Here is a 16,463-nt window from a genome sequence, read left to right on the forward strand (position 1 = left end):
ACAAACTGAATATTACTTTTAAATAATATTGCCATAGGCTTTGAAATGAAATCTATTCATAATCAATTCAGCAGAGAAAGAAAAAAAACTTATGTGCACAATTCAAAGTCACAAGATGTAATGCAGCTATTAGCTTAGAAAGTTTGTAATAGAAATTAGAGGATTTTTAAAAAAATACCAGCATCCATCAATTATGAGATTTTTTAAAAATGCCAACTGACCTACTTTGTAGACTAAAATCCAATTCTCATTGGTAATCATGCTTTGTAATAAACAAAATAAATTTATCTCTCTTCCTCTCTGTGTATATATTAGAAGAAACATTTGTACGCACTATGAAAAAACTCAGACTGATCAAGAAACAGAATGGAATTAACTTAAACTTGAAAAAAAAGTAACCCATATAGAATAGATGGTTTACATGTTTGTGTATTCCTGGATATTTCTAGGAAAACAACAACTGTGGATGTTCAGTTATCTTTAAACCCCGCTGTTTGTTCTCTGCAAGGATAAGGATTTTGTGTGCTGAAAGAAACAGAGCTAGCTGAATCAGTGATCCAGAAAAGTCAGTATGCATAAAATTAGCATGTATCAGCATAGATGTGCATAGTTCATGCCCATGAGGTAAGAAGGAATAATAGGACAGTATAACAGATATCTTGAATGTTCAGGTGGAGTGGATGATTAACAGTATTATCTGTTTTTATTCAATCATGTACTAATGTGCATAATGCATTACAAGAGCATAGTCTTCAGCATCCTATGAATAGGCTTAATCAGTCCTCTGTGATTTTTAGTACTCAACTAATACATGTCATTCAAGTGCATTAATCTGGGGACAGTGGATGTATTTTTCTTGAAATAAAATGTCTGAAAATAGTAATGTGCCATGAATTGCAAAATGCTTCTGCCATCAAAATCAACTGATTATAAAGCATATTAATGGACATATTGTTCCATGTGATGCACGTATAGGAGACAGAATGCTAAAATTAAAGATCAGAGTTCTCTGCCCAAAACAATCACTTTCACTAGCATACATAGCTCACGTATATTGTTTGGATATATATTTTAAGCAAAATTCTTGCCTTTCTAGATTGTATACTGTACCTGGGATTTGCAAGTAGAAAATAAATAATCGTTGAGTATATGATTCATTGAACGTGCTAGGAAGGGGTGATCATGAGATAAAAAAAAGGTAGGGATTTATATTTAAAGAAAAAAAAACCCCTTCAGTTTGGATCAGTGTAATTATGGTAGCAATAAAACAAACTACTTCCCAAGGAAAACTTTGGTTATAATAATATGAGAATAATATGGCAAACATACATTAACATACATAAATTAATAGGAATTAAAAAATAGTTTCCAGATTCTATCAGGAACAAAACTTCAAGGTTTTGTCCAATAGGGAACAATATTCCATTTAATTTTTTACATGTGCAAGGTGCCCAAGATAGAAGGTTTTTGTTCCCTTTATTCATTTTATGAATTAAATGGAACTCATGATTGTTCATCAGCTCCAATTGGGCAAATTTTCCATTTGGGAGAATGAAGATGCTTTTAGAAGAGTCGTAAGAATGTCCTAGAATAAATATTTTGTCAATATTATATTGAAAAAATTACCAAATATAGGATGCTTTGCTGTTCCCCTATCAATGGATTCCATTAGTTACATACAATCAGTATGGCAAAGAAGGGGAAGTGCAATTTGTATTTCTGTATGAATATTTATTGTTTGAAATAGAGATGATTATGTCAGAGTAGAAGATCATTTTCAGATAGTTCTGCAGAAATCTACAGTGCTTACAGAAAGTAATTTAAGTTCAAAAACTGTGTCAGTTTCTATTAATACCTGTCTTTCTGGCTCAATTTTGTTACATTTACTTAGTCTTCATTTTCTTGAAATCACTGGATGAATATTTTGTCAGTGCAAAAATATTTGAACTCCCCTAAAAGTATATCTTCCCAAGTATATCCTCCCAAAAGTATATCTTTTGTGCCATAAAGTTCCCAACAAATACTTGTTATTAATATATCTGCATTCCTTCTAAATTGCCTTGATAAACAGACATCACTAATTTTGTCTGATCAAATTCAGTAATTAGTTTGCTGTTTTACACATTTTTAAAAAATCAAGAAATTGCTTTCCTGTATTATAGGAAATATAACAATATTTTCTATATAACAAGCATTAATGAATATTGATGGACCTGCTGTCATATTCTGCATCTACTCTCTTCTGCGGACTAAGCAAACATCAAGTGACCAAAGTCATTCATTTAGGGAACGGAACTGACCCTCCATTCTGAACAATTGTCAACAATTTGTGAGGAAGATTGTAGAGTACATGATTAGATAGAAATTGCAGAGGATCTTGGAGGAAATTGATTTTCTGTTTCATCTGGATTTCACAGTGAGCTATAATACAGGGTTAGTCATGCTTGTTTATATCCTTTGCTGTAGATATATAAGGTGCATCCATCTTTGAATTCCTTGATCTCTCACCAACTTTGGATACCATTGACCAAATCCCCCTCCTGTACTGGCTGCAGGGATTGGAAATGTGAGGCATTCTGTTGCAGTCATTTATCTCCTTTCTAAGTGGCTAGTGTCATCAGTGTTGACGGGGGAATATTGCATTGGCATCCCTACACATGTGGGATGTCTCAGGGCTCAATATTCTCATCACCTCTGTTTAACATCGACATGAAACCACACCTGATGGTCTTCCTGGATTTGCTGCTTGAAGAGTAGGTGGCAGCTGTGATAAGGTTGCACAGATTCATCTTACCAATTACACTTTCCTCAACTGGAAGGCCTCTAAAGTGGTTACTTAGGCCGTGATCACCTCACAGATTGGATTATGCTTTCTACAAGGGAATTATTTGATTATTGCACTGCACTTTATATGGGCTGGTCTTGGAGAACATCAAGAGGCTACAGATTGTTCAAAATGCAATTGTATGAGAGGTAATGGGATTTTTGGTTATGTCCAGGGATGGGATTCTACAGGTTCTCACCTATTCACTAGAACCGGTTGTTAACATTCTAAGCAGTTCGGAGAATCGGTTGTTACAAGAAATTACTGGCCTAATTCTGTAAGGAAGACAGGAAGGAAACATTTTGGTGTTGCTTACAGAAACTGCCTCTCCATTAACCCTTATTACATTCTTGGCAGGACTAGACTTCCTGTCTCTGGAACTTCTCTGGAGGTTTTTTTCCCCTCCTTTGTTGGTACTTCGCTTGTGTTGAGTGACCATTCAAAGTTACAATGGCACTGAAAAAAGTGACTTACGACCATTTTTCATACTTACGACTGTTGCAGCATCCCCACAGTCATGAGAGGCCAGGTGAGGAGATGTGTACCTAGATGTGAGTGATATTGAGTTGGCCACACCCAGCCAGTCACATGACCACCAAGCCACACCCACCAACTAAACCACACCCACAGAACCGGTTGTTAAAAAAAATGGAATCCCACCCCTGGTTATGTCCATGTGTCACTGATGTTATGGAAGCTGAATTAGTTGCCAGTCAGTTTCCAGATGCAATTCAAGGATTACAGATACCTGTAAGCCACCCAGAATTGCTGGGAATATTATTAGTATCCATGATATAAAACCTGGTATCTGGTTTGTCCAATTGTTTCTGCCTGTTGTCTATCAAATGCTGTCATCTTGCAGGACTGAAGAAGTGTATGGTCTGTGTTGTTATCCCCACCTTCTGGAACAGCATTCCCCCAGACATACAGACCGCAATCTCTCTCTTGGGATTCTGGAAAGCTTGTAAGACCTGGCTCTCGGCCAAGGCCTGGGGTTTGTGGAGTGCCTGTTATATAGTTTTATGGTTGCTTTAGTTTGGGTTGCCTGTGTATTTTGTGTTTTTAACTATTTTTACTATTTTTGTAAACTATCCGGAGTCTGCTAGGATGGAAAGCCCTAAAAAATATAAATAACACAACAATACTTAAAGCCTATCCCAGTCTTGAGAAGAACTCAATAGGTGAATAAAAATGCTAAATCAACTCTAAACAACTGCGTGCCTGAGGAACCAACCATAATAATAACAAGTTTTGGAATCACTGAACTAATCTAATTTAAGGTACCACCAGAATGTATAAAAATGTTTGCTAATGAAGCTAGGTTGGTATGTAGACATACTTGTTTGTGAAGAAAGTTTCATATAACTGAAATAAATATTTGATGATTTCTGATATGAAGAAATTGATACTCCAGTCCCCAAAAATCTTTTTTTATTTATTTATAAAGCATGTACAGCAAAGAATAGGGAAGAGCAAAGGGATCCAAAATAGGTGATATTATTCTAAAAGTAAGAATGAAATGCTTTGGGGTGATTAGTAGTCTATGAGTGATATGTGAAGACTGAATCTGTTGTATTTCCTCTGGATTAAAAAGAAGAAAATCAGATTGTGAAATAAACTAGTTGTCTTTTCATAAGTAGGCATCAAAGTTTGTTTTTGCCTTTTATCCTGATATTTCCTACAGGGAAAATTGCATTTATTCAAGCCATGGTTTCTTTTCTAAGAGTCCGTCTCTGATGACAAGTAAGGATATTTGTGAAAGATGTACGCCCTTTAGTTCTTGATCTTTTCTTTAATTTCTTCTGATGTTTGAGTGAAATTCCAAGTTCCTCCATTATGGCATTAAAAGAAAGACACTGATAAAAGATAGGAGAGAAAAATTTATCGGGGTTAACAACAGATTTCTATCATGTATTTAATAGAATTTAAACGTAGCTGTAAGCGTGACAGTCATATCTGGTGGAAGTAATTATGAATCTAATGTTGTTCACTGATATCAATAAAATAACCTCCTCTTAAATAAAAATAATCATTTTGATGAGTTGCAGAAAACTCTGATACCTGATAACTATTTGATTGATTATATATTATTAACTTTTGGACCAGAAAATATAGTCAGTTCTTTCTTCAGCCTTCAATAGCTCTTAACTTAGCTATGATTTTTCCACCCTGTATGAGGTGTACTATGATTAATAGACCTCAGAATGTAGAGTAAAAAAATAAATAAAACCAATGTAAATTGTAAAAAATGTTTTTCTCGTGGCAGTATAGCCACGAGAAAAAGAAAAGAGAATTAACTATATAAAGATAAGAGTACTTAAGACCCAGCAACAGAATTTTATCAGTGTGGAAAGAAGGTTTTGTTTTCTTCATTTAAATCTGTGTCATTTATACTGCAAGCCAGATTCTTGTTTCTTCGGTAAACAAATTAGGAGTCAGTTTCAAATTTCACTCATTTTAAAGAGCAATTTTGAGATATATCTGTATCTTAACAAGAGGAATAGCTGTAAATAATAAAAATCATATGTTGACTATAGTGATAGTCTTTAAACTGTAGAACTTAGTTTTCCACACCACTTTTTAAAGATCAGAGTCCTGATCAATTACTGTCTTATTAAAAAAAAGAATATACTGTAAGAAGGAAACTGAAAAAGTTGTAATTAAATAGGCCAAGTGACAAGATTGTTCATAGCCAGTAGTAAACTCGTCTTTCCCCTCTTCCATCTGTTTTATTGAAAATGACTTTTGTTGTTCCAAAAGCACCTGAAGTATGGCTCCTTCTTGAGGATTAGAGTAGGAAAAAAAATGCAACATTACAGCAAGTAGGCAGGTGTATTATTACAGCAAGTGGGCAGATCATTCATATATATATGAATAGATGATTCTCATGCAAAGTATGTTGAGTTCTACAGAGTAAATGTGTTTTCTTGAACACATTTACTCTATAGAACTCAACATACTTTGCATTCAGTAAGTCTCAAATTCAATTCCTAGCAGCTGAAAGTAGAATAAAAGAACACTCTGGAGAATTGCTGCCTGTCAGAGCAGCAAGCCATTTTTCCATGTTTCTGTTATAAGTTCTGTGTAGAAGTCAATGTCTGTGAAAGTAGAAATCTGCATGAAGTTTTTTTATAAAAAATGTCCTCATTATTATTGATAAGGTCACCCTCTCAAGAACATTATCGACTAATGTAAAGACCAAAAATCTATTACCATCAAACAGCAAGACAAAATATTCTTAACACATAATAAGATAAAACATAGGGCCTTCAAAATATTCATATCAGGGAAATGAAAACAACAAGAAAACAACAAGGAAAAACCACTTGTGCTAATACCTGTGCTTTCTTGAGAAATGAAAATTGTGGTCTGATACATCTGAAGACACAAAAGTAGGAAGTTGGAAAGGCTGACAGAAATATGCAATAAATGAGTATAGTGATCTAATGGTCAGATTGACAGGTTATAGGTATAAAACCATGCATAAATTATTCTTCATATTTTTATTTATAGAAAATATTTTTTTAAATGTAAAAGAAGATTATGGCTTAACCATACATCTTCATTTACTTGAATAATAGTTTTATTCAGAATAGTTAAGCATGAAACCAGTGCAGAAACTCATTGTAAAAATATTAAGCATAATTTAACACTTTAAGATATCAATTTAGATAAAAGGAAAATGGCACAGAGAGAAAAAAAATAATTAAATGGCTGAATGTGAAGACTAAAACAATAGCAATCACTTTGGGGATGTTATTTCATATAAACATATTAACAAATCAAGGGCCTTAATTATAATCTGAACTACCTGAAGTTATTACATTCAAATTTACACAAAAATGAGGATCTAAAGCAGAGGTGCTTTTCAGCATGTTCTGACCAATTCTGGAGAACTGGTAGTGGAAATTTTGAGTAGTTCAGAGAACCAACTGGAGTTTCTCTGACTGGAGATTTTACAGTATCCTTCCCCTGCCACACCCACCAAGCCATGCCCACAGAACCGGTAGTAAAAAAAAATATGAATCCCACCACTGATCTAAAGTTTATATCTGATCAGTTTTGTACCTAAAATGATTCTGACTGAAAGTTTGAGGGCTTCCTATCACTTAATTTCACAATGAAAACAAAGCAAAAGTTGAGCTGATTTTACAAGTTAAGCATCCTATTTACAATGCTGCTGGAATGGCCATGTTTACTTTTTTGCAAATGTACTGCATGTCCCCAATGACTGATAGCCAATCAGGCCCTGAAGCAATGAGGACTTCTGCCCTACCCCAATCATTTTGTGCCACAAGATAAATCCCTTTCCACTTTAAAAAATAAATTTACAAGATATATTGTGTTCTTGTGTACAATCCACTTATCCTGCCTATTGTGGCGCCCTGTACCCAGTCCTTATTTCTTGCCTTGAGACCATGGTATTGGGAGTTAGAAAGTGAGTGAGCCAAAGATTTCCCAACTATCCACTACAACACAATCTCACATAGTGCTGCCTTTTCTGATATAATTCTCACTGTGGAAAAGTGGGAATCCCTAGTTTAAAACAAAATACTACTAAAACATGAAGAAACTGGGAAAATGCTATAGTAGACACAAGCTATCTGTTGGGGTTCAGTTTGATTTAATGCCAACTTGTCCAGAAAAGTCTTTTTTCTTAAAATATGTTTTCTTTTGTTCTTTTTATATGTTTTGACTATTCTTCCTGTTCTTTGTTCTTTTGCTAAACACCCATTTTGAAAAACACATTATAGACAGCAAGAAACCATATACATTGGCCACAACATATTCAATCACTACTTGTGCCATCATAAAGTTACTTACCTAACAGCTGTGACTTTGAATTTTTAAACAACAATTTCCAAGTGCTGAGCTCCTTGGCTCAGAGAAGAGAAAACTGTAGGCAGTACCAAGTTATTGATGCACTCTGGCATTCTGTTAAAGATCTTACACATTGAAGCCTGATTCAATAGTTTCCTTGGCTAGATTGTAGGGGAGGTGATATCTTAAACTGTGTTTGGAAGGCCTTATCACAAACCCAGAAACAGTAGGCTTTTGGCAAAATGAACTAAAGCAGAACAAAAGAATGGACTACAGAATAAAAATAAAGTTGGTTACATCATTCACTATAGAGTATTTTAGTTGTAGGATTAATTCTTAGCTCATCTAGTTTATTTTAATTATTCCTTATCTTACAACCGGTGTAATATATTGGATTAGATAACTATGATTGTTCCCCACCCCATTACTACATATATCTCTGAGACCATTAACAGTCAATGTTAACTGGCTCCTGCAGCTCTTGTTTGGAAAAGAAAGTTCTCATTAACTTATTGCTAAAGATAAAGATACAATGTTTTAAAACCTCATTTTTAGATTGCCTCCAAAGGGAAAATATGATTTTAATTAATTCCATCTGGGAAGTAAAATGAAGACAAATTATTCATATCTGAAAAAAGATGAATCATACAAAATAATCCATAGTAGTTACTGATCCCAATGGAAATACAGATGCAAGCAGCAAGATATGTAACCGTGAACTGCTCTAAGTCATGCAGGGCCAGCACCAATGAGCATTCCCGCTAGAGCAATGGAACAAGAGTCGTATTTCTCTCCATATGGTTAAATAAATGATAAGGCTCATGCACTGCATTACAGATGAGGATTCTATCTGATTGCTATTGGCTGTTTTAAATTCAGAGAGTTTCAGAATAGCCATGTTCACTCACACTTGTTCTGCACAGAACTTTTCATCTGGGGAGTGATTTGACATTTCCACGCAAGACCTAACTACTATATTTGCATAGAAGTACAGGATGATGGCTCCTGCAGCACAATCAAAGCCCCACCATTTTACCTAATTATATCAGTACAGAGGATGGGACTTTGATAACATTGTCACAACTGATATATTTATTTCTTTTTATAATTTTTCCTTTATTTCAATCCTTCAAACATCACTGTTCTGTTATTCTGGAAAAGAAAACAACTTATTGTCATACTATCTCCATAATGTTGTACTATAGTATGCAGTATGCACTCTTTAAGACATTTACCTACATTTTCTCAAATGGGCTGAAGGATTTCCTGTTTTATTTATTCTTCCTAAGCTATTTCACATGCTAGGCTTCTATTGGAAATACCAACCCCAAACATCCTTGGGTACATGAAAAAATAAGTTATTTTGACCTCAGAGTTTCTGCCCCTTAATGTATGTTGTGGTCAGAATTTGCTCTCAGCTAAACACACCTTTCCTTTATGGTAACTATACAGTATGGATTGAGGGTTGTGTTCGAATCCCTTGTTCTTCCCGAATTAATTTGCCACAGTCTAACTCTGTAGATAAAGTAGTTCCAGAAGTGGAGTTGGATGGATGAGTTTGTTTACACTGTTGTCCATAAAAGAAACAAAAGGCCTTGTTGCATGCAGAAAGGAAAAGATGGAAGAAAAAGAAAAAATAAGAATATTAACTAATTGAACAAAATTTTAAAGAGAATGACACCAAAACTTGTAAAACAGTATACTGAAACTTATCTAATAATATATAAATTCTCTAGGATACATATGCAGATTTTTCTGTATTATATCAAATATGTTAATATACAGTATTAAAATTATATTTCTCATCTTTTATTAAAACTTGACTGAAGAAAAGAATTTGAATTTTTTACTTTCTTATTTTATTGGCTGACAAGAATCAATCCATTTTCTCAGGAATACATATATACAATATTTTAGTCAACTTTGCTTTAATGTTGATCTCTCTCTCTCTCTCTCTCTCTCCTTTAGACCATTAAGAGGGTAACATTGTTGTATCTCATATAATTTTGTAGCAAAGATCTAAACCAATTTCAGCATGTAAGCATAAAAATAAGAGATGACTGCAATGATAACAAGTATTTATATGGAGAAATTTGAGGGCAACCCCGGGCTTTGCATGTTGAGGGACTTCAAAAAGGCAGGACCAGGATGACTTTTCCTGGAGGTGAGGAAGAGAAGGATTAAGGGATACGTAATCTTTTGCAAACTTTAAGGCAATGTTTGCCCCTTAACTTCTCCACCACAAAAATATTAAAAAGAGTCAAATTGGATTTAGGGTTTGCAAAGAGATTCTGCACATTACAGTATGTACCCTGTTGTAAATTATAGTGTTTTCTAGCATGGTTTGGCCAAACATGGTTGTTATATGATTAGGGGCTACATTCATGCATACTAATTCATTTTCATGCAAAAATGCACACAGGGACCCATATTATCATAGATTGTAGAACCCTTTATATTATTTATTTATTTATTAAGTTACATATATTATATATTCCCTGCGTTCTCTCTCACATAAATGGAGTTCTTTTTCCATTCCACCATTCCAATGAAGAAAGATGTTGAGGTTTCATTCTTTTCAACCCTCACCCTCCTAGCATCATATCACCTGGACAACAAATGAAGACTGTACATTTTCGGATCAGTCCCCTGGTATGTCTCTTCCAACTTAAGTTGCAACTCCAATGTTAGAGGGAATTGCTCATTGGGAGCATCATTTGTGTGTCATCTATTTAAATTATACTTTTGCTTGCATCAGAAGTGGTTTGGGGAGTATTGGTAAGGATGATGCTTGTATCCTTTTTTTACTTAGCAAGGTCATTTGTTCAATAGCAAGGTGTGGAAACCTTTGTTGAAATACCACCTTTTCTTTCCCTGTCTCTGCTTCACACAGATAATGCCAAAATATTTAAGCAGTGGAGGTTGAAAAATGCCCCAGTCGTATCCTCACTTTGACTCTTGAAATTCAATAACTTCTTTTCAGCTGACCCTTAATTACTACCCAGTATGCTCTCCTGCAGATAAAAAGCATGAACTCTGCATTTCTTTCATTGCACTAGGCAGAAAGGCCTTATTGAGATTAACAGTATTGTTATAATGATGATGAAGCAATGACACACTGACTTTGCTGATAGTTATAGCCTTATAGAAGTGCCCATAGCACTAGCTGGAACTTATTGTATAGGACTGATCATTGGAAAAAGACTGCTGTTGGGCAGAGTGGCTCATAAAAAGACACAAGTGGTTAATCATTCGTTATTTCACAAAAGACTTTAAGCCTGATCAGCAGAAGGCAGCTCTTCTGGAACTCAATAATAAGGCAAAAGTGGGTTTTGTGTGCTTGGTTGAATCCCATTCTTTTAGGTGAAGGTATCTCCCAGACTGAACTCAGCTGGACTTACCTGTTCAATGTCACTATTTTTCCTTGATTTGTAAAAAAATTCTCCAATAGCTACAAACACAGAAAGAACTAGTCCTGCTGCAAGCACTATGAAAATGCCCCCAATGTTTTCCACACCGAGGGCACTAGCTTCTTTACTGTCCTCCTCTGGGCAGCCATTGCCTCGCCACCACTTTTCCTTCATCATGTGCAGCTTTCCTTCCTCTTGTAATTGCAGAATGGCAATGGTGATTTTGTCTCTATAAGGAGAGCCTGAAGGAAAGGAAAAGGAGTAAAATAAAATTGAATATGTCAGGATATATAGGACCATATTAAAAACAGTCACACAGGTGCAATCTTCCCACACACACTTTTTTGTTTTGTTTATTTTTTTTTGTTTTTAATTTAGATTATAAATTCAGCCAACTCAACACTGATTCATGGCTGCAAGCAGTAAAATCCTTCAGAGTTGTAGTATTGAATAAGTATAGTATTGAACTGCTTCCATTTGGAATAGTGATTACAGATTTGTAATCTAGTTACAAAGGTACTTTATGCAGAAGTAAAACATAAGGTAGCCAGTTAGATATTTGAGAATTTGATCTTTATCCAAGAATCTTACAGAAACAATATTAATTATTACTTTTCCAGAGAGACTGGTTAAAAATGTTTTCTCACAAACAGATTGTGCATATATTGGCAAAGTCTGGGATGGTGACTTTAAATCAATTACTGTGTAATTATTACTTTAAATATTTGAATTTGGTCTTGTAGTTCACAACAGTGCCAATATTTCCAGCTTAAGCAAGTTTTAATAGCTCAGTTTGGGCCAGATGCTTTGGCCACTTCAAAGGCACCTGAGATCCACGAATGAACATATTCTCAACATATCTTTATTAAAAGTTTGAAAATATTTTTAAAGTGGGTAGTACCAGAATAGATCAAACAGGAATTTTTGAATCGCCATTAATGCCCCATAAATGGTTTCATGTTCTTAAGAAAGTTTAAATGGTATTGATGGATTTGAGATTAAAACTGATTAATAAAAATATATATTTAGATTAAATTAGACTCCCCTAAAAATAGGTTCAAACCAAGAACATCAGATTTTCTCTATTGGAGGATTCGACTACTGGCTGAAGAATAGTGAAGTAATACATCTCTGAATAAGCAGATACGACCTCATGGTCCTGACCAAAATACCAGTAAATAGAATCTCTCTGGTTAAGGAGAGGATGGGAGATCATCCACTGGTACTCTGGGTGGCTGTTTCTCACAAAACAACTACAGGATAGGCATTTTCTGCAGATTTGAGCACTGGAAGACAAAAGAGAACCACCATGCTCTTAACCAAGGTTTGCAATCCTCACTTTCTAATCACTATCGGAAATTACATGTAACTATTTTAAGGCTAATAGAGATCTTTAAAATGACAATTTTGGTGAGTTTTCCTTCATCTAGATTCTAGAACAAAAGAAAAATTATAAGTTTAAAAATTTAAAGTACTTGAATTAAATGGCAAGAAGCTGAATAAGACTAAGAAAGATATAAAAAAAATTAAGCAATCAGATGAATTTGGAATTTTAGGACTTTTGCTAAAAGATTTTAGCAATAATTATTTTGAATTTTAATTATATAAATAAATAGTACTTTTGTGGGAATGAAATTTAGTCCATCTTAAGTAAAAACAGAAGTTTGAGATAAAGGCAAATTTGAGATTTTATTATTTCATATTTTGGACACTAGGGGGAACTACGTATTCAGGCATAAACTAAAAAAGAGGCTTGTCTTTTGTTTTTTGTCACATTGGAACAAAACTGACAAAAAATGATATGACATTTGAAATGTTTCAGGAGATATTTGTATTATTGGGACAGAAACTAGCATTCCAATGTCAGCAATGATGCCTGCTTCTATGGATAACTGATGTGGTGGAATGTGGTCTGGATTCCCAGGAGGGAGGGACTACATTCCTGAGGACAAAGTTTCAGCTAAGGGAGAAAGAGAGTTAAGAAGGCTCCTCCCTAGCAATTCTTAGTGTATATCTATAGTGAAACAAGTAGTTGGTGTAGTTGGCAATATTTCTGTTTACAGGTGAGGAATAATAAAGGAAACTGCTGAGAAATAATTCCATAAGTTATTCTCAGTTCCTGGGGCCTGAGAGTTTATTTCCAAAAGATGTTAAATAAGAAATGATAGATGTGAAAGAGAATGTTCTGAAAGTTTTACAGGATCAAGAACTGAAAGAAACCTCATCCAATGCAAAAATGTTACAATACAAAAGAGATGTTGAGATGTTGGAAAACTAAAAAAAAAGTGGATTACAACACAGAGATGGCAATTAAAGTGGAAATACAAATGATAAGCCAACAGTCATTATTCATCTTGATAGTGATTAGTGGATTTACAAAAAAGATTTTCCTAAAGCCTTGAAGAAGACTTTGAAATGGAAAACCGAAAAAGGAAAGCGAGCTCAAATTGTATGCCAACTTCTGAATAAATTAAATATCAAGCTTGTTAGAAGCAAAAGGAAGGAGTGCAGAGTTGGTTTGTTTGACCAAAGTTAAAATAAAATATGTTTTTATAAAACACTGTGGGAATCCTCTAAGGAGTTTTTGCTGACACCATGATTGAAATATTGATGTGCATGGATATCATTGAATCGGTCATTTGTATTTTTGTTATAGTGCTGGTTTATTATAGCAACCAAATAGGACAAGTACAGACTTCAAAGATAGTTAGGACTGCAGGGGAAAAAATGTGCCTTCCAGCCAGCCTTCCATTCAGGACCTGCATATTGCATGAGCCAAAAGGAGAGCTGAGAAAATATCTACAGAGTACAACCCCCCCTCCCATATCCTGAACATAAACTGTTTCAGCTCCTCCTCTCAGGATGCTACTATAAGGCATTGCATGCCAAAACAGCTAGGCATAGAGACAGTTTTCCCCTCATGCCATTACTTTGCTGAACACCTAATTTCAGCAGCACTGTCTTATGTCTAAAGATATTTAGCCATGTAGTAGGGCTGTATTACTATTAATCTTCTCATTTTTCCTTTTACCTTCTACTATTGGTATCTTATTATTATATTACTTTGTTGTTTGTATATACACTGAAAGTTTATGCACTGGAGACATATTCCTTGTGTGTCCAATCACACTTGGCAATAAAGAATGTTCTGTTCTGTTCTATTCGAGTTGATTTGATTTGATTCTACTCTATTCTATTGAAAATTATAATGATTAAAATTAGTATAAAAGTTATTATAAAGATTAATAAAGAATATTAGTATAAAAGGTATAGGAAGAAGAGATATTTGCATATGCCCTTATTGGGTAGGTGGGATGATAAAGAATCACTAAGTTTGTTTCTACTTGTGATGAAGATCAAACTCACTTCTTTAAATATTTTTTCTCTTTTTTTTCCTTCTTCCTCTTTTTTCCTTTCTTTTATTGCATGTTGTATTGTTTCTTTTCTTTCTGAATTTAGTTTGTACAGTTTATTATTATTATTATTATTATTATTATTATTATTATTATTATTATTATTATTATTTATTTATTATTATTTATTTTTTTAATTAAAATATTTTTTAAAAAACATTTTATTTCTTGGAGATACAAAAAAATACATTGAGAATTTAGATAAGTGATCTATCCAAATAGAACTCCAGATATTGAAGTTTGGCATTTGGAAATATGTGATTTATATGTCCTCCAAAAGGCATTATTTTCCACTACTGAAAAGATGAAGCAATATGTTGGTGTTTGGCATATGTAGATTTTATTATATTTTACAATAATATTTTGATTATAATGTTATATGCCACGTCTTGTAAACCAGTGGGTACAAGTTCAAAATAATTTTTTTTTCTTTCTTACATTTTTTTTCTTTTTAAAAAAATCATTTTTAGTTTTATGGTTTATTTAGTTTAACACTGTTATTGTTGCGCACCTTGATACTGTGCTTGTTCTCTATACTTTCTTAAAATAAAGAAAAAAATTAAATATAATTTAATGATTTTAAAGAGCTAGTGATTATAAATAGTTGCAGTGATGATGCTTTAAACTCTTTGGAATAAATTGATTAAAACAAGTCATGAGGTAGCATAATACTGTGTGTGAACTATCTCAGAGGTGGTATTCAGCAGGTTCTGGAGAACTGGTAGCGAAAATTTTGAGTAGTCTGGAGAACTGGCAAATACCACCTGTCTGGCCCCACCCCCATCTATTTTCTGCCTCCCAAGTCCCAGATGATTGGCTGGGTCTTCTTTTATTGCCCTACACAGGAGAACAGAGCTGGAAAGCAGGTTAGTGGGGAGGAGAGGGAATGGGATTTTGCAGTAACCTTCCCCCAGGAGTGTGGGGAGGGAATGGAGATTTTGCAGTATTCTTCCCCTGCCATACCCACCAAGCCATGCTTACCAAGCTACGCCATGCCCACCTAGCTACACCCAGAGAACCGGTAGTAAAAATTTTTGAATCCCACCACTGAACTATCTGCATTTATTTATAGGACATAATATAATTTTTCCTGCTTCTCAAGCAGCAAAACTCTTGACACCATGTTAAATAGAATATGTTTTATATTATAAAGTATTCCAAAGTGCTTACCATCATCTATCTACCAATAATTATATGTATTACTTTTCTTACCAATGGGAGTTCCTACACCATAACCTTTGGAATCAATGAGTCCCCCAATCTGGGTAAGATTGCAGTTTCTCTGAGTGACATATTCTATACTGGTTGATTCCATCAGCAGAGCATAATCAGTAGTGAGCACCCGCTGGATGCCTATATCATTGTTCTTCACCAGAGCTGTCAGTTGCCTACTGCTCATAAATGCCCACATTTTCTCATATGTTGATATTTTGGATTTCTAAGGAGAGAAATTATAAGCAGTAGAAATTAGTACTCTTCATTCATGTTACTTGGTATACATTCCAAGATGACACTATCCTTGATTTGGACCTCAGGAAAAAAGAACCCTGTTTCTTTAAATGATTTCTGCTAAATTTAGTTCTCTGGACACAGCATCTTTACATACAAAGAATTTGCATCAGCCAATAGATTGTTCATGTGGCTTCCAATGTCCTTTTCGGGGTGTGCATTTTAGAATGCATTACATAACAAAATAGTGTTTCTTCTGCTTGACTATGGTAGATGGTATTATCTGTAAGGTTAAGTCTGCATATTTTACAGATTGTTGTTAATTTTTTTAAAAAATGATATACAAAATATATGTGGGAGTCAGATAGATAGATAGTTTCATAGTGTGAAATTGTTAGTTATGTCAACAACAAACTTCATCCAAGGAGATAATAGCTTCTTTCTTTGCTGTGTCACATCAAGTGTCTGGTAGTTAAGTTGAAGCCTGACAAAAAGAAGAAAAAGATAGATAGATAGATAGATAGATAGATAGATAGATAGATAGAT

At 34.3% G+C, this 16,463-nt stretch overlaps 1 protein-coding gene across 6 annotated transcripts in view; it reads right to left on the reverse strand.

Annotated features, from left to right (window-relative positions):
* Positions 1-4,238: 4,238 nt before the first annotated feature.
* Positions 4,239-16,463, reverse strand: part of GRIK1 (glutamate ionotropic receptor kainate type subunit 1) — a 146,319-nt gene continuing 134,094 nt past the window's right edge. For 3 of the 6 annotated variants that reach the window (XM_087937546.1, XM_087937542.1, XM_087937544.1), the window contains 3 exons: positions 15,681-15,906; positions 11,047-11,297; positions 4,239-4,680 (listed from right to left, as the gene is read on the reverse strand). In XM_087937546.1, the coding sequence (XP_087793672.1) occupies positions 4,525-4,680; positions 11,047-11,297; positions 15,681-15,906 (633 nt within the window). In that variant the 3' untranslated portion in view covers positions 4,239-4,524. Of the gene's footprint in view, positions 4,681-6,162; positions 6,203-9,073; positions 9,240-11,046; positions 11,298-15,680; positions 15,907-16,463 lie in introns of all 6 variants that reach the window. The other 3 variants (XM_087937543.1, XM_087937545.1, XR_015744347.1) reach the window with 2 other exon arrangements.

This window comes from Pseudonaja textilis, chromosome 7, assembly GCF_049901715.1.
Source record: "Pseudonaja textilis isolate UNSWEBS1 chromosome 7, rPseTex1.2, whole genome shotgun sequence".
Lineage (NCBI taxonomy): Eukaryota > Metazoa > Chordata > Lepidosauria > Squamata > Elapidae > Pseudonaja > Pseudonaja textilis.